This window comes from Amaranthus tricolor, chromosome 1 (assembly GCF_026212465.1).
Source record: "Amaranthus tricolor cultivar Red isolate AtriRed21 chromosome 1, ASM2621246v1, whole genome shotgun sequence".
NCBI lineage: Eukaryota > Viridiplantae > Streptophyta > Magnoliopsida > Caryophyllales > Amaranthaceae > Amaranthus > Amaranthus tricolor.
Window position 1 is genome coordinate 41,084,351 of NC_080047.1, and position 26,880 is coordinate 41,111,230.

At 36.1% G+C, this 26,880-nt stretch overlaps 1 protein-coding gene and 1 long non-coding RNA gene across 3 annotated transcripts in view; one reads left to right on the top strand and one right to left on the bottom strand.

Moving 5' to 3' along the window:
• The window catches only part of LOC130819948 (probable LRR receptor-like serine/threonine-protein kinase At1g56140), a 40,552-nt gene that overhangs the window by 7,800 nt on the left and 5,872 nt on the right, over positions 1-26,880 (bottom strand). The window contains exons 2-11 of the mRNA XM_057685355.1: positions 16,787-16,973; positions 15,957-16,028; positions 15,758-15,829; positions 15,597-15,668; positions 13,963-14,034; positions 12,841-12,912; positions 11,718-11,789; positions 11,512-11,583; positions 11,312-11,383; positions 11,138-11,209 (exon numbers count right to left, since the gene is read on the bottom strand). Of these exons, the coding sequence (XP_057541338.1) occupies positions 11,138-11,209; positions 11,312-11,383; positions 11,512-11,583; positions 11,718-11,789; positions 12,841-12,912; positions 13,963-14,034; positions 15,597-15,668; positions 15,758-15,829; positions 15,957-16,028; positions 16,787-16,973 (835 nt within the window). The remainder of the gene's footprint in view (positions 1-11,137; positions 11,210-11,311; positions 11,384-11,511; positions 11,584-11,717; positions 11,790-12,840; positions 12,913-13,962; positions 14,035-15,596; positions 15,669-15,757; positions 15,830-15,956; positions 16,029-16,786; positions 16,974-26,880) is intronic.
• LOC130820056 (uncharacterized) lies at positions 17,877-21,022 on the top strand. 2 transcript variants are annotated; one of them, XR_009045090.1, is made up of 3 exons: positions 17,877-18,242; positions 19,216-19,293; positions 20,601-21,022. It is a non-coding gene; the product is annotated as an uncharacterized LOC130820056 (long non-coding RNA). The 2 variants fall into 2 exon arrangements; XR_009045084.1 differs by having other exon boundaries at positions 19,216-21,022.

The window sequence follows — 26,880 nt, forward strand, 5'->3', positions numbered from 1 at the left end:
AAACACAAAATAATTAAATCCATAGTCGGACAAAGTTGCTTGTGCTTCTGACTAGTGATTCGAATTATAAAAATAGAGTGATGCTAAACTTTGATAAGCATCAAACACTATGGAAATTCGCTCAGTAGGCAAACTACAACATCATATCCTATCTACAAAGAAACGAAAAATCCTAGATACAATATATTATCTTACATCATATTACTAGAAGTTTAGCCATATATAGCATGGCCATATTCTACACAGATCTTAGGGAAATATAGAATATTACAAAAATGAGAAAAATATAAATCGGAAAGGAATAAGCTGTGTGCTTCTACATAAGACAAGGTGGCACTGGCAATAGGCAGCTTTTTAGACGACCACAAAATAGAACTCCTAGAGGACATAAATAAATGTGCTTCTCCTAACTTTATACTGGGTCCATTTATGAGTGTGTAGGTCGTCGGAAAGAACCGCTCTGATATCCCGTTGTAATATATTGGATTAGGCGGGATTAAGGATGTTAAGAAAGAGAGAAAATTTAGAAATAAAAGCAAAGAAAGAAAAGATAGTAGCAGATTTTGAGCAACTACTAGGAACCCAAAGAAAGTCTAGTTCATGAAATTTCATAAGCTCAAAAACATTATTACATCATTGGTATTTATTGTAATATTTGGGAAATTAATAATTTAAGACGAGTGAATTTAAGAAGATTATTAATACGTGTATGACCTTAAATATACATAATATAATATAAATATATAGTCTGAATTTAATTTCTTTTTCCTTTCTTTTTTCTTAAATTTGATTGAAATACCCAAAATCCTTCTTCTTTCTCTCATTTCGAATGAACCCAATGAACCAGCAAAAGCATGCTTCACAATTGAACAAATCAGAACTCCAAAAACACCTTCCTCCTTCTCTTGCCATTTCCCTCTGAAAATGGCAGATTTTTACTAAAATTCTGCAAGCAAGAAGTCGATCTTTCCTCTCTTGGTCCCTGAGATCGTGTGCCCAAGAACCATCGCTATTTCTCGGTGGTTACTTCTCCTCAAAACAGGCGACAATAGCCCGCGGCAGCAGGCCCATTTCCGGTCGATTTTGGTGTCCTTTTTCTGGGAAAATCGTAGTCAATCAACCTATATCTCCTTCACAAAATCAGTCGGTATAACACCTCTTCTTCTCTTGAAATTGTGCCTTTCCCTTGCCATTTTATGATACTCTATTGAATCAATTTTCTATTGTTCTTTCCTTGAACCTTATTATTGTATTAATACATTCAAGAATCTTGTCACCATGAAAATAATGGAAACCTCAAGTATAATTATATGTGTGTGTTTACTTTTAATTAAAAAAAAAAAAAATCTAGTGATGGTTGATGTGTGATTATAGGAGATTGTGATTGAGGAATATCGGAAAGAATTCTAAAATTAAATGTAATTTAGGTTTTACGATGTATAAATGGTAAATTGTGGAATATTGAAATAATTTGTTGGAATTATTAATTAGTACGTAATTTACAAAGATTAGAATATCGATAGGATGTTAAATGTAGAAAGATTATGGAAATTTGATGTTCTTGAATATTAGGAGATTCTTGTGAAATTACTAATGGTGGATAAATCTTCTTGTTGTTATTAATCGAATAGTTGGGTAAATGTAAGTGTTGGATATAACCCTTGATTATATATGATTCTTGAGAGCATCTAGGGTTTGTGTGGGAATTATTAGTTGAATGGATAAACTAGCTGAATCTTTCTTTTGGATAATATGTTAATCTTTCTTTTGGATAAAAGGGTCTGGCCAGACTACATTCTTGAAAATAAACTTTTTACTAAAGCTCTTTGAAACTGAAAACTGTTGAGACAAATGTTGCTGTGAATGCTTATGTTGATATTATGATATGGTCAATGGATCGGACTTGCGAGCTGGCCATTGACGGAGTTGAGGAACATTGTTCCCTACTCCCTGTTTTTGAAGCGAATTGTCATTCAGATATCGACTAGCTTCACCCGAGAGTGACATAGCCTTAGAGCTATGGATGCTCCTCTCAACTAGACTCCCTGTGCGCACATAGATCTAGGAAACTGATGTTGCTTTTAAACCTATGATTTGAATTACTGTGTTTTATTGTTTTGGATTGCTACTTCTCATTCAGTTTAATCTGACTTTCTGTTGTTTCCAACTTTTAGTTTGTCCACAGATCGGAACCAGTCGGGAATAATGGATTAGCGGAGGTGATTAGTGGTTCCAAGGATGTATATTGAGCTGAGCACTTAGGAATTTGTAGTTTTGTATTAGGATTTGGGATAAATGTAAATTTGATTTGGCTGTGTTGGATATATCGGACTTGTAGAGAATTGTATGATTATCCTTTGTTTTAGTTAGATGTTTGTTTTGAGATATAGCATAGTTAGTTACGTTAAAGAGCTGGTGATCCCTTTACTTAAGTTTTGGAAGTGTGATTTCAGTTTCTTGGGAAAATAAACCCCGTGATGACCCTGTTTACTCAGTCAACGGTAAGTCGGGTTGTTACAGTAGGTATCAGAGCTGAAAGGTGAATTGAGGACCTTTGGATGGGTAATAAAGTTATAGGATCAATGTGAGGAGGAGAAAAGACATTAGGTGTGACATTAGAGATTTGGGTTGAAGTTAGTTGATGGGGTAACGTGAAGCGGACGTTTTATTCAAGTATCGTTTTATGGTGTTTCATACGCTCATGTTTGTATGTATCTTCATAAGTTATGTATTGCTGTTAAAACGTAAGATCTTTATTTGTTTGTGCACGTGCAGAAATGGATGAGTATCGTATGCCACGACCCGAGAGTCATGGGGATAGAGTAGAATCTGGGAACTCCCATGACTCTAAGCATACGGTCACGTCACGTGAGGCATCTCATGCGCGATCTGACCCTACCGAGACCTCTACACCTGTCATTCCGGCTGCCATCACAGTCGAACAGTTTGAGACTATGTTGAAGATGTTCTACACGCAGCAGCAACAAAACCTGCTTCTACAACAGTAAGTGCTTTAGACTCTTAGCGCCGGTTCTTCAAAGGGTAGTTCTGGGCACGATCTAGGGGCGTCACAGGCAGAGGGTGTTCACAGGAAGTATGACGGTAAGGGTCCTCCTACTAGACTAGACGATTGGATTCGAGAAATGGAGAAGATATTCACGATACTGAAGACTCCCGAGGATATGAGGGTAGATCTAGCGGTACATTACTTGACCGGTGACGCCAATACTTGGTGGGTCACCCATAGAGACGCTCTTTTACCAGTTTCTTCCGCCATTACATCGGAGCATCCATCTACCGTACCTCCTCTTCCTTGGAGCTTGTTTGTGTCAGCACTCCGTGAAGAGTATTTCCCTCTACATCTTCAACGGAAGATGTTCGATGAGTATTCTCGGCTTACACAGGGAACCCAGACCGTTCACCAGTACTACGTTCGATTTATGGAATTAGCTAAGTACGTGGACGACATAAAGATTGGGGAGAGATTTAGGGCTCAGAGGTTCTTATTAGGATTGAGTCTGGATATCCGAGAACGTATGAGGAACTTGGGGCACGAACATGTTAGAGATGTGTACCATGATGCATGTGAGTCTGAACGCCTATGGGATGAGCGGAAGGCCACTCAAGGGCTGAAGCGACGTAGGGAGGACACCCACGAGATATCACAGAGTGTTGGGGGTCGAAGATATTCAGCACCTACTCAGTCACACCGGGAGCACCGATCTAGTTTTGGGAAATCGACATCGAGTACACCCCAGGGTAGCAGAGTCATAAAATGTTACCATTGTGGGAAGAAAGGACACAAGAGGGCTGACTGTTTTACGTTTTTACGAGAGCAAGGATTGATGAGGACTTCTCAGGGTTCAGAGACCGACCGGTAGTCATGCTAGTGTGGCTCAGGATAGACGGCAGGGTCGACCGCAAGCATCTCTTGGGCACAGTTCGCAGAGTCAGGGGTCCGCTATGGGAGGCTCTTCCAGATCATCTATTGGTGCACCAGTCAGTGGCACCAAGGTTACAGGGAAGCTTATGGCTCTCAAGAGAGATGAAGCCAAGGTTACACCAGGAGTTGTGACGGGTACGTTCTTGGTCAATAACAAACCAGCATATGTTTTATTTGATTCTGGAGCATCTCATTCATTCGTTGCATCTTCGTGTATATCAAAGTTGTTTCTGACTAGTTCGCTTGAGATAAGTAGTGAGTTTGCCCAACCATCGGGCGAGAGAATCTTATGTCAGTGAGTGTATAGGGATATACCCTTAGACTTTATGGGAATAGATTTACGCTTAGATTTGATAGAGTTTCTTCTGGATAATTTTGATGTCATCTTGGGAATGGATTGGTTGAGGAAGTACAAGGCGAGCATTGATTGTTGGTTGAAGAAAGTGTCTGTACGAGGGTCTAAAGGGCAGAGAGTGACCTTTAAGGGTTTTGTGCCAAAGAATCACACTAAGATCATATCTGTTATCAAGCTGAAAACATATTTGAGAAGGAATTTACCCTATGATTCTATGTCACGTGGTAGACACGACGATGAGCACACCCGAGATAGGAGAAATACGTGTAGTATGTGAGTTCGAGGATGTCTTTCCTTTTGAGATACCTGGATTACCACCTCCGAGAGCAGTTGATCTGACGATTGATCTTGTACCGGGCACGAGTCCTATATCGAAGGCTCCCTATCGCATGGCACCTTGAGAGACAACAAAGTTAAAGGTGCAATAGCAAGAGTTGTTAGATAAGGGTTATATACGCCCAAGCGTGTCTCCTTGGGGCGCACCCGTTCTCTTCGTCAAGAAGAAAGATGGGACCTTTAGACTATGTGTAGATTATTGAGAGCTTAATCGTGCGACAGTGAAGAACAAATATCCGCTTCCTAGAATTGATGACTTGTTCGATCAGCTTAGAGGTGCATCGGTGTTCTCTAAGATCGATTTGAGGTCTGGCTTTCATCAGTTGAACATCTCGCCAGAGGACATTCCTAAGACAGCCTTCAGGACACGATATGGGCATTATGAGTTTATGGTCATGCCCTTTGGTTTGACCAATGCACCAGCGGCGTTCATGGCTCTCATGAATAACATCTTTACCCCGTATCTTGACCAGTTCGTTGTAGTTTTCATCGACGACATCTTTGTTTATTCCAAAGATGAGGATCAACATGCCGAACATTTGAGAGTCGTACTACAGACTTTGAGAGAGCATAAGTTATACGCCAAATTCACAAAGTGCGAATTTTGGCTACGCAAGGTTTCCTTTCTTGGGCACATAGTGTCTAGTGAAGGTATATCGGTAGATCTGCGAAGGTGGAGGCGATCTCGACTTGGGCCATTCCGAGGAACGCGTCTGAAGTTCGAAGTTTCTTAGGTTTGGCGGGGTATTATCGGAGGTTTGTATGCGACTTTTCCAAGATTGCGCGACCATTAACTCAGTTGACCAGAAAAGACATACGGTTTGTTTGGGATGATCAGTGCGATGAAGCTTTTAGGATTTTGAAGACACGACTCACTACCGCACCTATCTTAGCTCTTCCAGATGGAGAATCAGAGTTCGAGCTGTACACTGATGCGTCGAAGAATGGTTTGGGGTGTGTGTTGATGCAGAATGGGCGCGTCATTGCTTATGCTTCACGGCAACTAAAGACCCATGAGATCAACTATCCGACGCATTACATGGAGTTAGCGACGGTAGTCTTCGCTCTCAAGATATGGAGGCACTATCTGTATGGTACTAATTTTGAGGTCTTGTCTGATCACAAGAGCCTGAAGTACATATTCACCCTGAGGGAGTTGAATATGAGGCAACGACGATGGCTAGAGCTGATTTCAGATTATGACTTAGAGATCCGATATCATGAGGGGAAAGCTAATGTCGTTGCTGACGCTTTGAGCCGGAAAACTGTGCATGGTTTGTGTAATGCTTTGGCTAGAGTACGTTTAAGAGAGGAAATCGAGGAAATGGGTATCGAAATAGTAGAGCATGGAACAGTGGCGTCGATGATGGAGGTGACATCTGATTTGTTTGAGGAGATAAGGATGAAACAAACTGAAGATATACATCTGATTGAGAAGGCTTCCCTAATGGTAGAAACACCTGACCCACATTTTAGCATACATGAGGATGGCAGTTTGCGATACGACGATAGATGGTGCGCGCCTAATGACTCAGTCTTACGTACTCGCATTCTTAAAGAGGCGCATAGTTCATGTTTTTCCATACATCCGGGCACTGACAAGTTGTACCAAGACCTCAAGAGAACGTTTTGGTGGCATGGTATGAAAAAGGATGTTGCTAATTTTGTTGCCAAATGCCTGACCTGCCAGAAGGTCAAGATAGATCATCGGCGACCTCAAGGTTTGCTTCACCTATTGCCGATACCCGAGTGGAAATGGGAATCGATATCTATGGATTTTGTGTGTGGGCTACCGAGAACCACGAAGGGCAATAATATGATCTGGGTCATAGTTGATTGACTGACCAAATCGGCGCATTTCATTCCGATGAAGGATACTTGGAACAAGCATCAGTTGGCTTTAGCTTATCGACAGCAAGTGGTGAGACATCACGGAGTCCCACAAGACATAGTTTCAGATAGAGATGCTAGGTTTTTGTCTAATTTTTGGCAAAAGCTACAGGATTCTTTGGGTATTGAATTAAGAATGAGCACAACGTTTCACCCGGCTACAGACGGACAGACAGAGCAGACTATACAGACACTTGAGGATATGCTACGAGCTTGTGTCTTAGATTTTGGTGGTTCATGGGACGATAAGTTGGATATGATAGAGTTCTCATACAATAACAGTTATCATTCGAGTATCGGGATCGACGGGATGGCACCATTTGAGGCACTATATGGTCGTAGTTGTCGTAGCCCCGTATGTTGGGATGATAGCTCGGATACGGTAGCTGTGGGACCGCCTTTGATTTAGGAGATGATCCAGCAAGTTCAGTTGATACGCAAGAGGATGAAAGCAGCTCAGGATAGGCAAAAGAGCTATGCAGATCAACGCGTCGACCTCTTGAATTTCAAGTTGGAGATAAAGTCTTTCTTCGAGTTTCACCAACTAGAGGTGTGATGAGGTTTGGGAAGAAGGGTAAGCTCAGTCCAAGATTCATTGGACCTCACGAGATCCTTGAGCGCATAGGCGAGGTAGCATATCGACTTGCGTTACCTGCGTCTATTGATTGAGTGCATGATGTGTTTCACGTATCCCAGCTGAGACAATACATCAGGGATGATTCACACGTTCTTCAGCCCGAGCAGTTGACCTTGGATGACACCTTACAGTATGAGGAGACTCCCGTTCAGATCCTAGATAGGAAGACGCGTGATACACGTTGGGGTAGTGTAGCGCTTGTGAAGGTGCTATGGTCTAATCACGTTACCGAAGAAGCCACGTGGGAGGCAGAAGATGCCATGAGACGTGATTATCCCTGGTTGTTTGCTCAGGTATTTCTATGTTTATCGCTTTATAGCTATTGCATCTCCTTAGTCTTAGTGAGTTAAGTTCGAGGACGAACTTCATTCTAAGTTGGGTAGATTCATAAGATTTCGGAATAATCTAAGTTTTAACGATGCTAAGCCTTAAAATTTTGGTTAGTTCACATAGTTAGTACGAGTAATATAGATTCTTACAATGCATAAAGTATGAGTAATTGGGTAACATAGCCCTATGATATGTAGGATAGCTGGATATTTGAATATGTGCTTGAGACTTAGTTTAACTTCGAGGACGAAGTTCATTTCAAGTTGGGTAGAATGTAACATTTGGGAAATTAATAATTTAAGACGAGTGAATTTAAGAGAATTATTAATACGTGTATGACCTTAAATATACATAATATAAATATATAGTCTTGAATTTAATTTCTTTCTTCCTTTCTTTTTTCTTAAATTTGATTGAAATACCCAAAATCCTTCTTCTTTCTCTCATTTCGAATGAACCCAATGAACCAGCAAAAGCATGCTTCACAATTGAACAAATCAGAACTCCAAAAACACCTTCCTCCTTCTCTTGTCATTTCCCTCTGAAAATGGCAGATTTTTACTAAAATTCTGCAAGCAAGAAGTTGATCTTTCCTCTCTTGGTCCCTGAGATCGTGTGCCCAAGAACCATCACTATTTCTCGGTGGTTACTTCTCCTCAAAACAGGCGACAATAGCCCGCGGCAGCAGGCCCATTTCCGGTCGATTTTGGTGTCCTTTTTCTGGGAAAATCGTAGTCAATCAACCTATATCTCCTTCACAAAATCAGTCGGGTATAACACCTCTTCTTCTCTTGAAATTGTGCCTTTCCCTTGCCATTTTATGATACTCTATTGAATCAATTTTCTATTGTTCTTTCCTTGAACCTTATTATTGTGTCAATACATTCAAGAATCTTGTCACCATGAAAATAATGGGAACCTAAGTATAATTATATGTGTGCGTTTACTTTTAATTATAAAAAAAAATCTAGTGATGGTTGATGTGTGATTATAGGAGATTGTGATTGAGGAATTTTTGGAAAGAATTCTAAAATTAAATGTAATTTGGGTTTTACAATGTATAAATGGTAAATTGTGGAATATTGAAACAATTTGTTGGAATTATTAATTAGTACGTAATTTACAAAGATTAGAATATCGATAGGATGTTAGATGTAGAAAGATTATGGAAATTTGATGTTCTTGAATATTAGGAGATTCTTGTGAAATTACTAATGGTGGATAAATCTTGTTGTTGTTAATCGAATAGTTGGGTAAATGTAAGTGTTGGATATAACCCTTGATTATATATGATTGGTTGTTCTTGAGAGCATCTAGGGTTTGTGTGGGAATTATTAGTTGAATGGATAAACTAGCTAAATCTTTCTTTTGGATAATTTGTTAATCTTGTTTAGTTTCTTGGTTTTGAGTTTAGATGAACATGGAAGTGTTTGAATTGGTATACAAAGGGAATTGTGGAGATGTATAATCTTTACAAGAATATAAGCTAGACTAAAGCAAGGTTATTTATTTTGATGATATTGAGGGTTGGAGTTAGGACTTGCACAATCTCTAAAACGAGAAATATTGGAATAGAAGATGGAACTAAGATGCATTCTTAGGATGAGATGCAATGAGCTATATGGACCTAGTTGTAGTATTGTATGCTTTGTTGTGATGCTATATTTGTTATGCTTTAGGAGGCGACATTATTGAGGAGCCCTTCTAGTGATCGCGGAGTACCAGACTTAGCTTCTTGAAGCGTTCTTTTTGGTGAGTAGTAGCAGTCTCTTAAAGGGTCTGGCCAGACTACATTCTTGAAAATAAACTTTTTACTAAAGCTCTTTGAAACTGGAAACTATTGAGACAAATGTTGTTGTGAATGCTTATGTTGATATTATGATATGGTCAATGAATCAGACTTGCGAGCTGGTCATTGACGGAGTTGAGGAACATTGTTCCCTACTCCCTGTTTTTGAAGCGAATTGTCATTCAGATATCGACTAGCTTCACCCGAGAGTGACATAGCCTTAGAGCTATGGATGCTCCTCTCAACTAGACTCCCTGTGCGCACATAGATCTAGGAAACTGATGTTGCTTTTAAACCTATGATTTGAATTACTGTGTTTTATTGTTTTGGATTGTTACTTCTCTTTCAGCTTAATCTGACCTTCTGTTGTTTCCAACTTTTAGTTTGTCCACAGATCGGAACCAGTCGGGAATAATGGATTAGCGGAGGTGATTAGTGGTTCCAAGGATGTATATTGAGCTGAGCACTTAGGAATTTGTAGTTTTGTATTAGGATTTGGGATAAATGTAAATATGATTTGGCTGTGTTGGATATATCGGACTTGTAGAGAATTGTATGATTATGCTTTGTTTTAGTTAGATGCTTGTTTTGAGATATAGCATAGTTAGTTACGTTAAACAGCTGGTGATCCCTTTACTCAAGTTTTGGAAGTGTGATTTTAGTTTCTTAGGAAAATAAACCACGTGATGACCCTATTTACTCAGTCAATGGTAAGTCGGGTTGTTACATTTATAGTCATAATGGCTAAACAACTTGATATTGGATTCCCTTCTAGAAAGACATATTCTAACAGATTTGCTAACAAACTATTACTCCTTTGTTGAGTCAGCTTTACGCTGTTGTTCATTCATCACATATTGTATGTTGTCTGTCAATAAATTGGGTTTATCAAGATAATATAACGTAGCAGTTGCTTTAAGTTGGTATTGAGATATAATAACTGCTGAAACTTGATTTTATTCAAATGCTCTCTTCATCAGAAAATATTACTCTATATGGTAAAGAGCAGCTTTCGGCAAGCATGTATGAGGCTTGACAAATTAAAAGGCTAGTTTCTTATTTGGTAACTAGCAGCTTCAAATAAAAAATAAATTAGTTTGAAAGAAAAGCTCCTTATATCAGCTTCCAGATTATTATTCTAGTTAAAATAAGCAAACTACTATCAGTAAATTTTTCCAAACACTACTACACTATTCATTCAATCAATACAATTTTCTATTCAAATCAGCCAAAAAATTTGTCATATCAATTACTCAATTGGTTATCAGTTGTTAGATATTCATTAATTGCAAAACTGACTCACTCAACCAAGAACAAAAGATTTTGGACATGTTTCATGTTTTCTGAAGTGATGTGATTTGGTTTTTCCCACACTAAGCCTCTTCAGAGATTCCCTACACCTAAATTGAGTTTTCTTGTGTTGTTTTTCAAAATCTCAAGTTTACATTGAGGGAAGTAAATGTAGTTCATATACCATTGATACATCATTTAACAAAATCTCACCCCATTTTAAGCATAATGGTAATAATTTCATATTATTAGGTTTGTCTAATCTCGGCCAATATATATGGATGACAACTACAACGTTACTTCACCCAATGCCATTAAGTGGGTCTACCTAGGCGAGATTTGAAGGGATTGAAGTACTCAACCTTACCTTTGGAAAAAAACAAAGTTGTTATTTTCAAATGACCCATGATAGCAAACACCATCTATAACTTCACATACAAAAGACCACATGATTTAATGAGTTATTTTACTATACTTCATTATGATCCAAAACCAGAAAACTACATATTTTTGATCCATAACCAAGCAATGAAAATCTAATAAACAAACTCCACTAAAACAACTTACAGCTGAGTTAAACTTTGCAATTCTCCTATACCACTGGGTATGGGACTGGTGATGTTGTTATTCTTCAGAACCCTTTAGTGAAACACAATATTGTTCGATTAGTCAAAGATAATCCAAGATATGAAACATCCAAAGCATAGAAATGATATGTAAGAAAAAATCATGTAGCCTCACAAGATTTGTAAGGAGGTAAGTTTAGTAATAAAATCTAGCGAAGAGCTGCCATTTGACAAGCCAATTATCCTCCTGCATGTCATGTACAAAAAGGAAATTATTTTTGAATGTAATCAAAGAAAGCAGCAGTGTGAGTGCCTAGAGTCCTAGGAATTTACGGATCACATAATAAGGAAACAATAACCAAGAAAGTAACTCACAATTCGGTCAAAGAGGTTAGTTTGGAAAGTGATGATGGTATCGGTCCCACAAATGAGTTCCCTTCAAGCCTCCTACATAAATACAATCACACAAAATATGCAGCTTTTGAGTAAATATTAACAGGGAACCTCTGTGTAAGACCATGAACGCCCAAATAAAAAAATTTAAGATGAAGAAAAGAGGAAAAGATCAAAAGAATGCTCACAGCGTCTCAAGCTGGCTCCAATTCCCTATAAAATCAGGTATCTGACCCGTGAATTCCACATCTGATGCCCAACTAGATAATAAAACAGCAACAACTCAGCATTGGGGTTATGATTTGTTGTGTGGGTGGGGGGGGGACAAAAGTCACACTAACCAAAACAAGGCAAGAAGTGAATAAGGACAGTAGAGATGTCAAGAAAATGAAGAGAGTTGTTACATTCACTTGGGGAAGTGGGTAATGTTAGGCCGTGACAATTTGTCACATAATCTCACCGTGGCTCACTCGTGTAGACACAGGACACCTCGGGCCCACAAACCCATGGGTCAAGAGCGTCGACTTGCACATACACTTGGTGAGGTTCATTGTTTCCCAAAACTATATGGTAGTAGGAAGATCAGCTCACCCAATATATATGCAAGTCAACAACCCACTATTTTATCGATGTGGGATCTTATCTCACGTGTGAAGTATTTCCAACACTCCCCCTCACATGTGAGCCACATCATACTAGTAACCACCTTCGGCTCCGATGCCATGAAAAGATTAACAATGCGGAAATAAAGATTAAGACAAAGGTTTGGGGTTTTGAATACTTGATTTGTATTAATCATCAAAAGAGAAAACAACCTATATTTATACATGAATAATGAGACTAATCTAGGAAACAAAAATATAAACAGAATATTTATTAATTACACAGAATAACCTATTATTCCCTAAATATAATACTTTCCTGCAGGTAATACATTGCTCTAGGAGCTGATGGGTAGTCTATTATCTAATGGGAGTAATAACTCTCATTTTTCTTAATAATATCACTACATATTGTCCCTTTAAGCTCATCTCATCCCCATATTATCTCAAATCATCTTAATTTCTACAGTATCACTTTTATCACCCTCTTAATGCATCAATCTTAATCCAAACATGTCCCAAAATGTGAAAGAAAACTTCAAGTGTGGAACACTTTTGAGCCCAATGGAGGTTTCATCACTAAACCAAATATAAAAATTAGTTCCTCAATCTTATAATTAATATAGTTAAATACATTTGGAAGCAGTTTGACCAGAAGTCCTTGAGGAACTTATTGAAATGTAAAAGATGAGAGAATTTCAGGTCTCACATGATCTTTAGGTTTTCCAAATTAGCAAATGATGGAGGGATTGCGCCACTAACTCCCGAGCTGTCAATGTACCTGTCAAGGAAACCCACATACATGAGCTGAATAAGAAACAATTTCATATACTTCCTCCGTATTTAAATTGCATCATATTCTCTTTTGCAATATTTTTATGGACAATAGTGAAATGTAAAAAATAATGTTACTCATGCTCACACTATACACCCACATGGAGGACCTCACAAGACACGCGTTCCTTTCAAATGATCATTTAGGTACAATAATACCTCTCGTCATTTCTTAGCTTATGCGCTCATAAGAAATGGTGCAATTTAAAAAAACAGTGGATGTAGAAATAATGACTTTTCATCGACATTTTGTACTTAGATGCCCCTAATTTCTGATCAAAACCTGAAATTGTGACAGATATATATAATTAATGCTCAAAATTGGCACCAAAAGATGACTTTTCATGGACATTTTTGTACTTAGATGCCCCTTATTTCTGAACCAATCTAATAGATCCAGACTTTTAAAAATTCAGGCCTTATATTTTTGGCTGATTATAAGTTCTAACTACATCGTCCAGAGCACTTGGTGCAATTTCTCTTCGAAAACCAGATAACATTGTTTTGGTAGCAGGTAATATTGGGCCCCAACCCTCTGCAAATCTATGCCTCAATGTACTTTAAATAGTCAAATAAAAGGGTGCCTAATTGAAAGTACATCAAGCCTTAGCTTATCTATGTGAGATCACTGAGATGTTCCACTAAGTCATATATTTAACATACCTTGATAAACACCTTACATTTTAAAACTTGTTAATCTACAAAATTAAAATAACACATGAACCATACTTGAGCTTCAGGAGTTAGGATTGTCAATATCCTAGAAGCAAGATATTCAATCAAACATTGAATAGTTTGAGAAGAACACCATCAAAGCTTGATACAGGTCTTTAATGGAGAGCCAAGATTTTTGATAATGCAGCTCCTTAAATATTGTGATACTTGTGCAGTTAACAGAAAACAGTAGAGAATTCTCTTGTATGCAGAGTATTATTGTGCATCATTTGGAAGTCGAATCTGCAAAAATTAAATACAAGATCCACATATAAGAACTTACAGTTGCTCTAAAGTTTTTATGTTGCCAAGCTCTGATGGTAGGGGGCCAGAGAAATTGTTGCCACCAAGTCCCCTACAATAGTAGAACACATAGGTAGGTAAGAGCAACTCAACTAAGGAAATAAGAAAAAGAAAAGCTAGAGGGAAACTAAATAAATACATAGCACTCATTTTTCTTGACTAAATGCTATTTTCTATATAGTAAATTTGACTAACATTTTGACTGACTTTCCAATGATGTCTACGAAAATCCATCAGCAATAAGAGTATGTAGTGTTTCACCTTTTTTGTTTAATCAAATTCATTTTATTATTTTACTTGCAACATAGAATTGTGAGAATGCAATTGGTACATTTAAGAAGCATCAATTGATTGCATGTTTATGATCAAAATTCGATGTTAATTTATGTAAGCGTTGAGTACAATTTTAAATATAGTAATACACTTGGAGTGATGTATATCAGTATATGCATTTCATTGTTTTTTATGATTTGATGTCAAGTGTTACAAACTTACTACTTGGGTGATCATAAATAGACATTAAGATACAATGTACTCTTAAAACTTCAATAGTTCCTATCGTGATGTACTCCTTGCTTCCTTTTTCTTTACTCTTGTTGAATAGCCTTCTTGGTCAAATGAGCAAACAAAAAGTCAATGAAGAGTATGTCCGATCAAAGGCAACATTTTATATATTTATTAAATTATTTACCACTGTAATCAACAAATTTGTAGATTGTGATACTTCAAACATAAGAAATATCTAATATTTTGATAAATAAATTGTATTTAAAAAAAAGAACCTAAGAAACAACCTAGATCATATCTTTATTTAAGATCAACAAATCTTGTTAAAATATGACTTAACGTCTCCTAATACTTGCTACATTATGTATTGTATCTGCTCATGAGGTTATGTTGTGCAAACAGTAAGTCACTGGCTAGGGGGGCACGTTGTCCCTTGGTGATGGCGTTGGTACTCCGTTTATGGGGTTTACTGACAGAAACAAATCCATACATTATGTTCTCTTTTGGTATTTGGGGTACTAAAACCTCGCTATTGTACCAAGCCCCAATTTCGTATTATGCCATCTCAAAAGCATCAATACATTATGTTCTCCCTCTATGTGGACGTAGTTAACAGCCTAACACATTTTTAGTGAACCACGTTGTGTTTATATGCATTCTTTGATTATTGGTCAGTTTGTTTTCTCCCACCCCATTTTAACAACTCTATATTTTTCCACACGACGTTGTAACAAATCTATACTTGAGTTTTAACAGGAAACCAGTTATTATTTCACTACTCTTAAATCAGCAATCTTAAGCTATAAATATTATAAAACCCCAATAAGATATGTTATTCCCTGAATTCCTAGTTAGTTTAATTCAAAGTTTGATTCGAGAAAGCGCCCATTAGTGCTTTAAGTATGATTTTCCAAAATTGCGAATGAGTTCAATAAAATAAAATTCAAGATGTTCTCCTTCTCCGTCAATGTTCCGATTATTATTTTTATCGATGTGAGAATCATAATCAGTCAAAGGAGAGTTTACAAATCATTTATTCATACTACGAAGTACAAAGTAATCAATTAAATATGTAACAAATATATTTGGCAGGTGAAGAAAACTCACAGTGAGATCAGACTTGTTAGTTTACCGAATTCTCGCGGGAGTGGCCCAGATAATGCATTAATACCAAAATCCCTTGATGTAAATTCAAAATAAAATTAGACAAGACAAAAAACCAATAGTGGAGTATCAAAATACTCTAAGATAATATCTGATGTTCATACAGGTATTGAAGACGAGTTAGGTTTCCAATGCCTGAAGATATAGGGCCTGACAAGTAATTTTGTCCCAGTTTCCTACAAAGGATATCAAAACTTAGATATAAGACTCTAAAGAAGGTTAATTGCTCGTGTTAAGAGTATAATAATGGAGATGATATCGACACTTGACTCTTAAGAGAGTATAAGAATTAGAGAAGCATACAAATTAGTCAGGTAAACCAAATTCCATAGCTCATCTGGTAGCACGCCTATCGCATCGATTGCATAGACCTTCCTGTCAAAAACTCAGAATTGCAATTAAATATTTCAGTACCTCATAATAATCTTTTTTTATAAATCAACACAATTGCACCCCTCAATTTCTACTTGGAAACAATTTTCATATCTCATAGAAGTACCAACAGATTTTTAAAAATAATCAATGCACAGACACCCTTCAAGTTCTTAATTGAAAAGAACTTAATATATACACGGGTGAAGTTTGGTAAGAACGATGATGCATAAACTGTGAATACATACTCGACTAATGGCACATAAATAGGTGATTTGACGCTACACTAATGGTTGAGACCTCAAGATATGTTTTATATTATATCACGCCTATTCACGTGAGAGCTCACCGGGCTAAAAGTGAGTTGCAACGCTGATGGATAAGAGGTGGATTAGATAAATATTACACTTAAAAGGAGAGGTGGATCGGTGGATGAATTCAAACCCATAACCTGATTTGTTATGTATTAAAGAACCAACTCAACAAAAAGCTCAAGTTTATGACTAATGCTCCAATATATACTCTATCAAAAGCAATTTAAGCTATATTCTATAATCTATTTTTAGAGATTTTTCTTACCACCCCAAATGCAATTCAGTTTCTATTGTATTTGAAACCAATGTCTAGTCTCAACCTAAAAAGGCACTAAAGCATGAAAAAAGATGCTAATCACATTATCTAAACATATCATAATGAAAGAAATAGCAAAGCTAAAAGATGCGGCCTGATTGAAGTGCCGATATGGAGTTTTAGAGACTTACAGAGCGGTGATATGGCAGGTAGTGTTGCCATTATAGGTACAATCACATTTGATGAAGGGATTATAAGCAGGATTTTCCATTGGCATAGAATCAACAAGGGCTGCTCCAGAGCATGGATCTGCTTCAGTCCATTGTTCTGTGCCTGCAGGCTCGTTCCATTGCGCTAGAATTGCATTTAACGCTTGCGCTACACGTCCAAATATTCATATACAATGTCAATTTCTCCTAATTCCTCAATGTGGTCACAAGGATTGCTACTAAAAGTGCTCTCTTCATTTATATACACATCCAAATATTCAAATACAATTGCCAACTGTTGTCACTTACTCTTAAAGTCCCTTTGCGAGATTGCTAAGATATTTCTTCTCATAATATGTCACTATTAATAGCAATCTCAAAAGGACCTAGAGGCCTTCTATATTCATTGATCACTTTTAGTATTTTATTCTTAATTTACAAATTAAAACATAGATGTTATTTGATTCGTAGATTATAATTTTTAGTTAAGAATAAGTGAAACATCAAGAATTCAAATAATATATTGACAAGCGTGCAAACTCAAATGATTGATGTTAAAACATTAAAAATAATAAAAAAAAACATATCGATCAGAGAAATGATACTATTAAGTACGCGCAATCTCACGAGGTCATAAGAGGTATGTTCATTAGCGTTGTTCATTGGAGCACCAAACTCGACCAACACGCCTCTCGAAAAACGAGTGGGTTTGGACAATATTTTTTTAAAAAATTATTATTTAGATGGGTGATATCTGCTGTAACACCCCGAGATTTTAATGGCGTAATTATTTAATATTTTAATAACTTTTGGGGATTTATAATTATGTTTAATTAATTTAGAAGTAGTTTTAATAAATTCCTTTCATATACGAATTTAAATATTAACATATATTTATATTATAAATATAGTTACGACTTCTAAAATGAAGAGGTTCGAATCAAAATTATTATTTTATTAAAATGTGTGAGCATACGATGGTGAGTTCTTAATTGGGCCTCGAAAGAAGATGAATGTAGGGAAATAAATAAATAAATAAATAAATAAGTAAAATATATAGGATGGGTTAGGGTTTAAGTGAGTATTACTCTTTGTTCCTTTCAAAAAACGTCACGCCTCCTCCTCCTCCTCCTCTCTTATCTCTTCTCTCCCCTTTCCCTCACTGCTGAGCCACGAAACCACCAACCAGCAGCCAAGCCGCGGCGGCAACCGGTCTCCCACAACACCACCGGTCTTCCCTCTCTCTTCCCCGTGACGTAGCTGCTTCTTCCCCTTTAAACAGCCACGGCAGCAGCAGCCTAGCTAGGGTGCTGCATTTGCTGCGCGTGCCGCCAGCCACGGTGGCCAGTTTGGGGTCCTCTCTCCAACCGGTTCGGTCCCGTGCCCCCACTACCGCAACCTTAACTTACCTCTTCCCGTTTTTGCTAGTTTTAACTTTGTAAGCCATCTCCTCTTCTTCTATTTGATTCTTGTTGTTTTCAATTAAAAGTTTTATAAAGTTTATGAGTGTGATGTTGATTTTTGTGTTATTTTTATTGAATCTTTTGTGGGTAAGAGTTTGATTGATGAATTGAACATATTCATGATTTAAGGTTTGAAGTGTGATTAGAAATTATGGGATGTGTGTTGATTGTGTATTAGTTTGGTTTAATCTTATCACAGGTAATAGAAATAGTGTTATCTTTGAACATGAAATAATTAGAGTTTGATTTAGAAATGAGATTACTAATAGTGTGTGTTGTATGCTACTTTGGTGGTGTGGTGATTAATTAAATAACCTTATAAGTTGTTTTAAGACTTGGTTGATTATGGTTGTGATAATTAGTAATGATTTTGATTGTAGTTGACTATAGTTATGGTTTAGGTTGTTAATTGGGAGTAATAGTTGTTAATTATTGTGACTTGATTGTAGTGAATTGCAAGTACTCTTAGTAAGTCATCATTGAAGTTATACATACATAATTTTAGTAAAGCCAAGAGTATAATGTCAACTTATCGTCGAGGATTGCCAAAGTTACTCGTCATGTTGTTTTGATTATAGTTCTCTCTAGCTTGGAGAATGTAACAAATGATATCGCGATTCGATAACTCTAAGATTTGCCTTATTGTTGTATAAGTGTTATATTAAAATTCTAAGGCTTAGTTGTAATTAGTTATTTTTGGGTAACGCGAACCGATATACTCAAAATTAATTGATGAAAAGGAACGATTCACATATGCTTTTACTTGAAAATTGATGAAAAGACTTATGTTGTGTTGAGTTAATGATTTTGACTTGTATGGAATGAGTTGTGTACGTGCAAGAGTAATCGAAAAACTCATGTTGAATAGGTGATAGTGGTTACTTGGTATTTAGTTGGTATGACAAAGTAGTTAAGGGGATTTATTAGTTTTATTCCTAACTTGTATAGGTTTCCATTTCATAAGAGGAAAGTAGAACCTTAGTTGGGTGAATTTTGTAACTTTTGGTCGTGCAGTGACGCTTACAGGTACGTACACGCAGTAACTAACCCTTATATGCAATTTGCTTTAAGACATTATTGTTTATTGTGATAATATGCATTGTATTGAAACTATGAGGTACTAGTGAGTGCACTTTATATGAAGAACTATCGATTATGAAATCCTTGCGCTTAGAATAATTTAGAGAATAAGAGTGTTAGTAGAAGGCGGGTACCAACCCCTTATTTATGTAAGAGTTGGATAATGCCTTACTTGGAGTTAGAATGACTCCTTTATAGGTGAATTTCATATTTTGTTTGAGTTGCTCAGTGGGTTTCGGCGTTCTGCTATCCCAGGGCACTCATTAATAGTCGAAGGTGGGAGCTACTCCCATTTGATAAAGTATTGGATTATGATTAGCTGACGTGACTAACTGGATTATGTCCGGTTGATTTAATGGTCCCCTAGGTGAGGTCCAATAGGATCACCGTAAGGGGGGTATGAGCATGCTTTTGTCACTGGGCGCCGGATGGCCGATACCACCCCTTGACCGAGGTGTTACCATGCAGGCCTTGCAAACCCCAATATGGTGGCCTCTTCACTGGTTTAGTACCCCAGTGTGTTAGTTTTTCCCGAAGGTAGGACCCGAGAGGGTCAGCTGGAGGGGGCATGAGCTCATACTTTGCCATGGGTGCCGGATGACCGATAACGCCCTTGGTTGCGTCACTATGCCAGGAAGTAGAGAAAAGATCCACTGATAGAAAGTTATTCAGTGATAGAAAGTTTATTCATTGATCGAGAGTTATTTAATGATAGAAGATTCATTCTTTGATAGAAAGCTTACACATTGATAGAACGTTTACTCATTGATAGAAAATTTACTCATTGATAGAATAGTTTATGCTAGTGAGAAGTGTGCCTAAGTTAAGTGACCTCAAGGGTATTACACACTATGATCACACTTACCTTAAGATAGACAAGCTCTATAAGGTCATGTGTTAGGTATTCTGTTAATGCCTTGGTTGAGTTGATACTACGCGTGTTTTGCAAGAGTTTATGTTTTGGGAAGAGGAGTGTGAAGACCTGCATTCTACTCCAAGAACACATGGTTCGGGTTGGAAAGAACGTAATGAGATTAAGAAGTAAAAGTGGCCGATAAACGGTTACTATCTGTGCTTGTGTCTTATGAAATCATCTTATGTTGTTGTATAATATAATGTTATCTATTAGTTGGCCTTATTATATTTGATGCTAGTTACTGACGTGTACGTGTTTGTGTTTATGTTTGATTGTTTGATGACTTTGTATGATTGTCCTGCTATGACACATTGGCCTTTGGTCTGATGTCGAGAAGCAGGAGGATCATAGACAGGCGTGGCAAGTATTGGAGCTTCTTTTGCATTACATTGCATTGGGGGAGAGTGATGAGGGCGAAGCATAACCTGTGTCATACCGCTATCTTTTGACTTTGTAGTTCTTATTTATCTTTAGTAAACTTTGGTTGTATACGTTTTGTCATGAGGCCTTGTGTCATCCTTTGTATATTTTTATTTCCGCTGCGTAGTTTATAACTTCGTATGGTTTTAAATAAGTCATCTTAAAACGCAAGCATCGACACTGGAACCACGATCCATGCTTGGCATGTTGATTTGAGAAGCCGGCGACGAATCATTCCGCCGTGGTGTGAGATTTTAAAGGCAATGATGCCTTAGATTAGTTTAATCTTTTTATTGTGCTAATTGCTTTACCATATGTTCAATTTTTAGAAGAGATGCTGCCGAAACTTCCACTCACCTTTTTAAAGTTAATATTTAACATTTATCTAAATTCTTTTCCTTTTCTTTTATGTAACACCCGAATTTTCTCCCGTCCTATACGACTGTGGTTTCGTACAAGGGGTCGGAAATTCAGGGGTGTCACATCTGCTCGCTAAGATTAATGGGTGGGTGACGGCACAAAAAATAATACTCGCGGGTAAACCTGTCCCCCCGCTTAATTTATAATTATATAATTTTTAAAATTTTTTAATTATATGAGAGATACAATACTCCAAGAGTCCAAACTCTAAGTCTAGAGAATGATTACTTTGATAGTCCAGCAGTGTAGACAATTAGAGTTTTAACTTCATTGCCTTATGTATTCCTCTTGCGTCGTCAAGTGCCTCGTCTATTTAGAATAATTTTGTATTTAGGAGCGTTTTGGACAGTGCTTTTTATATTGGTCCCATGTATCCGTGAGTCCCGTCCGCAAATTAGGTCCGCAATGGCAGACAGGCTTTTGAAGACTCGAGCTAGCGGATAAATTTTTACAGGCATGCCGCTAACCGCTCAAATCCGCCCATGAACACCTCTAAAGTTTATAGTCTTTTCGATCTTGTCACTTCATTCTTTAATATATATTCTTATCTTCCTTGGATATGTCGAAATCTACTCTTCCTTTAAGGTCGTATATCTTTCCTTTTTAGAATAGTAGAAATTATCAAAGATAAACCGACTTTTATCGATCCGCTGAAAATAGACTCAACTATTATTTATTTTTGAATAAAATCACTAATTTTGTGTAACTGCTGAAAATAAATTCAACTATTGTTTATACCTATTTGCTCGACTTACAAAAAAGGTTTGAAGATTGTTATAAACAATATGTGTGATTATTTTAACAAATATAACTAATAGGTGGGTTTATAAAAAGATATAAAAAATAAATAATAGATGATTTTTTTTCAACGGATCAAGTAAATATTAGTTTATTATTAGTACTTCCTCCTTTATAATATACATTTATCAAAAGTAAATTAGATAACGGTAACAAAATTTTGATGGTTACTTCATTTGTCTATAACTCCATATGAGATTGACAGATTGTCAACATATATCTTTTTTGATCCATCTCGTTTACTTTGCAACAAATCTATTTTAAGTAAAATTTCCACTAATTTCTTTACTTCTTATCCACACCTCTTCTCTTATTTTATCTATTTTAAGTCTATCTCTATTCTAGATAAGGTTTTCACTATTTTCTTGAATTCTTATTCACCCATCTTCTATCATTTTCTCTCACTTTTAAGTTTATTCACATAATTTAATTATGCAATTGTGAATTGTTGTATACTTGTATTATCAAGTCGACGAAGGGAGTACAATCATACAAAGTGAATTTAATATGGAAGCTTTATGAATTTTGAAGTTAATACTTTAATCTAAGCATCAATGGGAAGACAACATGCATAAAAACCATAAGCGAAGCTAAATGGGGTCAGGGGAGACTCAGCCCCCCTTGTCGAAAATGGATCCTTTATATTTTTGGCTTTAGCCTCCTTACCAATGATATATAGTTTCAAGAGTGCAAAAATCAATATTACTATAACTCAATCGTACGAGTAACACATTTGTAATCTAAGGTCAAGGGACGCAACCATGATATAAACTATTATTTTTTAAAAGACTAATAAATTTATATCATAATGGCATTACTCTTTATCTTTTATAATTTCACCTTTATCCTTTTTAGTGTGTGTTAGCTATCTTAATTTTAATAGTGTTTTTTTAGAGACTTACTAAACAAATATATGGAGTCAAAACACTTAGTTTTTTTTTCAAAAAAATAATATAGAGAAGCTTCAACTCCATCTGTTAAAAATAATTTTTGCTATGATTCAAGTTCATTATTTCAGTTTACATAATTTTAAATTTTTCACAGTATAACTAGTTTTATATAGTAAATAATATGCTAGTATATCGACAATTTTCCCCTCATAATTCAAAATCCTGGCTTCACCTCTGATAAAAATAAATAGCAATTGCACTACTATGCAAAGTTGGGGTGTTTAAAAATATCCAACCTGAATTATCCGATCGAGAATATATGGTATATGATTCTAGAAACAGGTTATTTTATCCGATTATTGAAACCAGATATTTGATTTGTAAACCGAATTCCAAATTTGGATCCAGATCAAAATATTGGTAAACCGGATATCTTCATATTTTTTAAATATCTATAATTTTTTATTAAAAATTTTGTTTGGGTTGTTGAATTAATAATATGTACAATTATCAATAATTAAGTTGCATAACTAATTTATTATTAATTAATTTAGACTTTGAAAATTCCAACCATATAACAAAATGATTTGTTTTCAAAATTTAAAAAATAAGTTTGATAAAAGAAAAAAAAAGCAAAGTGAACTTAAATATTTGTGTGTAAAAAAATGTAATTTAAAAAGAAACAGAAAAATATAAGAATATAAAAATTGGATATCCGGTATCCGATTTGGTTAAACCAGATATCCGGTATTCGACCTGAATTAAGGATATCCGGTTTAACCCAGATCGGATCATGATTTCACTATCCAAATAATCTGATATTTAGATCCGGTATCCGATTTTGAACATCCCTAATGCAAAGTCACCACTTGGTGAGGTATCAAGTGACATGTATATGAGTGTCTTTGGTATCGATCCTTTTCTCTCAAGATAAGGAAGGACGTATCTTATACTTCTATTGGAAAAAAAACTCACATGTAATTCCAGATGAAAGAATTTAGAAAGAGGTTAACTAAGATATAAGGTTGATGGGCTACTCCTCTTATTACCAATTAGTTTTAGGACGAAAATTTATCGGTTTGCGTGCAGTCAACTCGAAATACATTACACTTATACATAAGAAAAAATTTATTCAAGTGAAATCTTATTTGAATCGTCTATCAGATACTTTTATAATATTAACTCTTTATTAATTAGTTATGCATAATTCAACACACAAAAAATCAAAACGCATTAAATTTTGTAAAAAGTCAATTCTTTTAGCAAATACGATGAAATGGAGAAATTATGTTTTTGTAAATCCATGTTCTCTCTCATGTTGAGATTGCTAAAACATTAGTAGTTTCTTCGTTCCAGATGTTGTTTCCACAAAGAATTTTTAAAGAGATTAAGGAAAAGAGAATATTGACTAATCTTGTGGCATATGTATTAACACTAATTAATAAGACTGATATTGGGAATTTTTATAAAAGAAAAATAATGTTTGTGATCATTAAAGAAATGTATTAAAAAAAACAAGTATATTACCAAGGTCAATTTAATGCTTAAAGGTGTGCTATACAGGACAAAACGAAGGAGTTAATTGGAACGGAAGCTAGGAGGGACGGATTGTATTATTTCAGCAAATCGAATTCGATGCATCAGGTGAGTGCTATTGCTGCAAAGTCTGACTTGGAGTTGTGGCATCGTCGTATGGGTCATCCTTCCGAGAAAGTAGTTAAGTTGCTTCCCACCGTAAATAGCAAAGATAAAGGATTTGAAGTGTGCATGCGTGCTAAGCATCCAAGAGATAGGTTTCCTTCGAGTGACAATAAAGCATCTAGAATTTTTGAAAAAATTCATTGTGATTTGTGGGGCCCGTATAGACATGTTTCGTCGTGCGGAGCTCGTTATTTTTGGACGATAGTTGATGACTATTCTAGAGTTGTTTGGATTTATTTGTTGAATGATAAAACGGAGGTCTTTCGTATGTTTTTGATGTTTGTTGCTATGGTAGAAAGATAATTCTCTCAAACCATAAAAATTGTGCAAAGTGATAACGGTACGGAGTTTAATTGTTTACGTGATTTTTTCCATACTACTGGTATTATTTTCCAAACCTTATGCGTGAGTACTCCGCAACAAAACGGAAGGGTTGAGAGAAAGCATAAACATATTTTGTCAGTTGGGCGAGCTTTGAGATTCCAAGCCAAATCACCAATTTATAATTGGAGTGAGTGTGTTCTTGCTGCGGCTCACCTAATTAATCGAACTCCTACTCCATTGCTACAAAATAAAACTCCATTTGAAATCCTCTTTAATAAACCTCCTATGTTTGGTGCCATTCGTACTTTTGGGTGTTTATGTTTTGCACATAATCAGATTACTCATGTAGATAAGTTTGCGAATCGGAGTCGAAAATGTGTCTTCGTGGGCTATCCGTTTGGGAAGAAAGGGTGGAGATTATATGACCTTGAATCCAAAGCTTTTTTTGTGTCTCGGAATGTCAAATTTATTGAGGATGTGTTCCCTTTTGCTACATCGGAAGATGTTCATATTGAGTCTCATGGTTTTGAATTGCCTTATGATATACATGATGATTTTGTGGAGTATGAGGAGTAATTGACAATGTGGTGCATGATGTGCACAATGGTGAAAGTGAGGACATAAGTAGTGTTGATGACCCTGCTACTACCTCCCCGCCGGATGATGCCGCCTCTACCCAACTGCATCACCCCGAAGCTGCCACAGTGCACCGGGACCAGCCCACTGACACCGACAAAAAAGCAGCAGGTCAGCCTTTGGGGCGTGGGTTTTGGGAAAAAGTTCCCTCGGTTCTTCTTCGTGATTATGTGACTCACTCAGTGTTTGCTAAAATCCCGTCCCCCTCCACTCCATCTTCCAATACTTCTTCAGCTATGCCTTATCCTTTAACATATTATATAAAATGTGACAAGTTTTCTGTGAATTATTATAAGTTTCTGGCAGCTGTTGTTAGTGGTCATGATCCAAAATCCTTTAAAGAAGCAATGAAACATGAAGGTTGGCGACAATCTATACAGGAAGAAATTAAAGCCTTGGAGGATAATGGGACTTGGACCTTAGAGCACCTTCTTCCCGGTAAACGTGCTCTAGGGAGTCAATGGTTGTACAAGACAAAATATTTGTCTAATGGTGATATTGAACGTCTCAAGTCTTGTTTGGTCGTTTTTGGTAATCATTGGCAGGAAGGCATAGATTATGGTGAAACGTTTGCTCCAGTCGCAAAGATGACTCATTTTAGGGCATTTCTTGCTATTGCAGCTTCAAAAAACTGAAAACTTCATCAAATGGATGTTCATAACGCCTTTTTGCATGGTGATCTTGATGAGGTGTACATGAAATTACCTCCCGAGTTTGAGAGTTCATGTAACACCCCGAGATTTTAATGACATAATTATTTAATATTTTAATAGTTTTTAAAGATTTTACAATTATATTTAATTATTTCCGAATTAGTTTTGATAAATTTCTTTCATATAAGGATTTAAATGTTATATATATATATATATATATATATATATATATATATATATATATATATATATATATATATATATATATATATATATATATATATATATATATATATATATATATATATATATATATATATATATATATACACATATACATATGCATATATATATATATATATATATATATATATATATATATATATATATATATATATATAGTTACGATTTCTCAAATAAAGAGGTTCGAATCAAAATGACTATTTTATTAAAATGTCTGAGCCCACGAAGGTGAGTCTCTTAGTTGGGTCTCGCAAGAAAATGAATCGAGATAAAAAAAATAAAAAAATAAATAAACCTAATAATAAATAAACATAATAATAATAATAATAATAATAATAATAATAATAATAATAATAATAATAATAATAATAATAGCAATAACAAGTATAAAACCCGTGAAAACCCTAATGCCCAAGCATAGCCATCACTCCCAATCTATTCTCTTCTTCTCCCTTTCTTCCTCACTCCCCGCGTCCCATTCTCTTCCCGCACCACCAGCCACCCTTTTTTTTTTTTTCTCTTCCTCCACCAC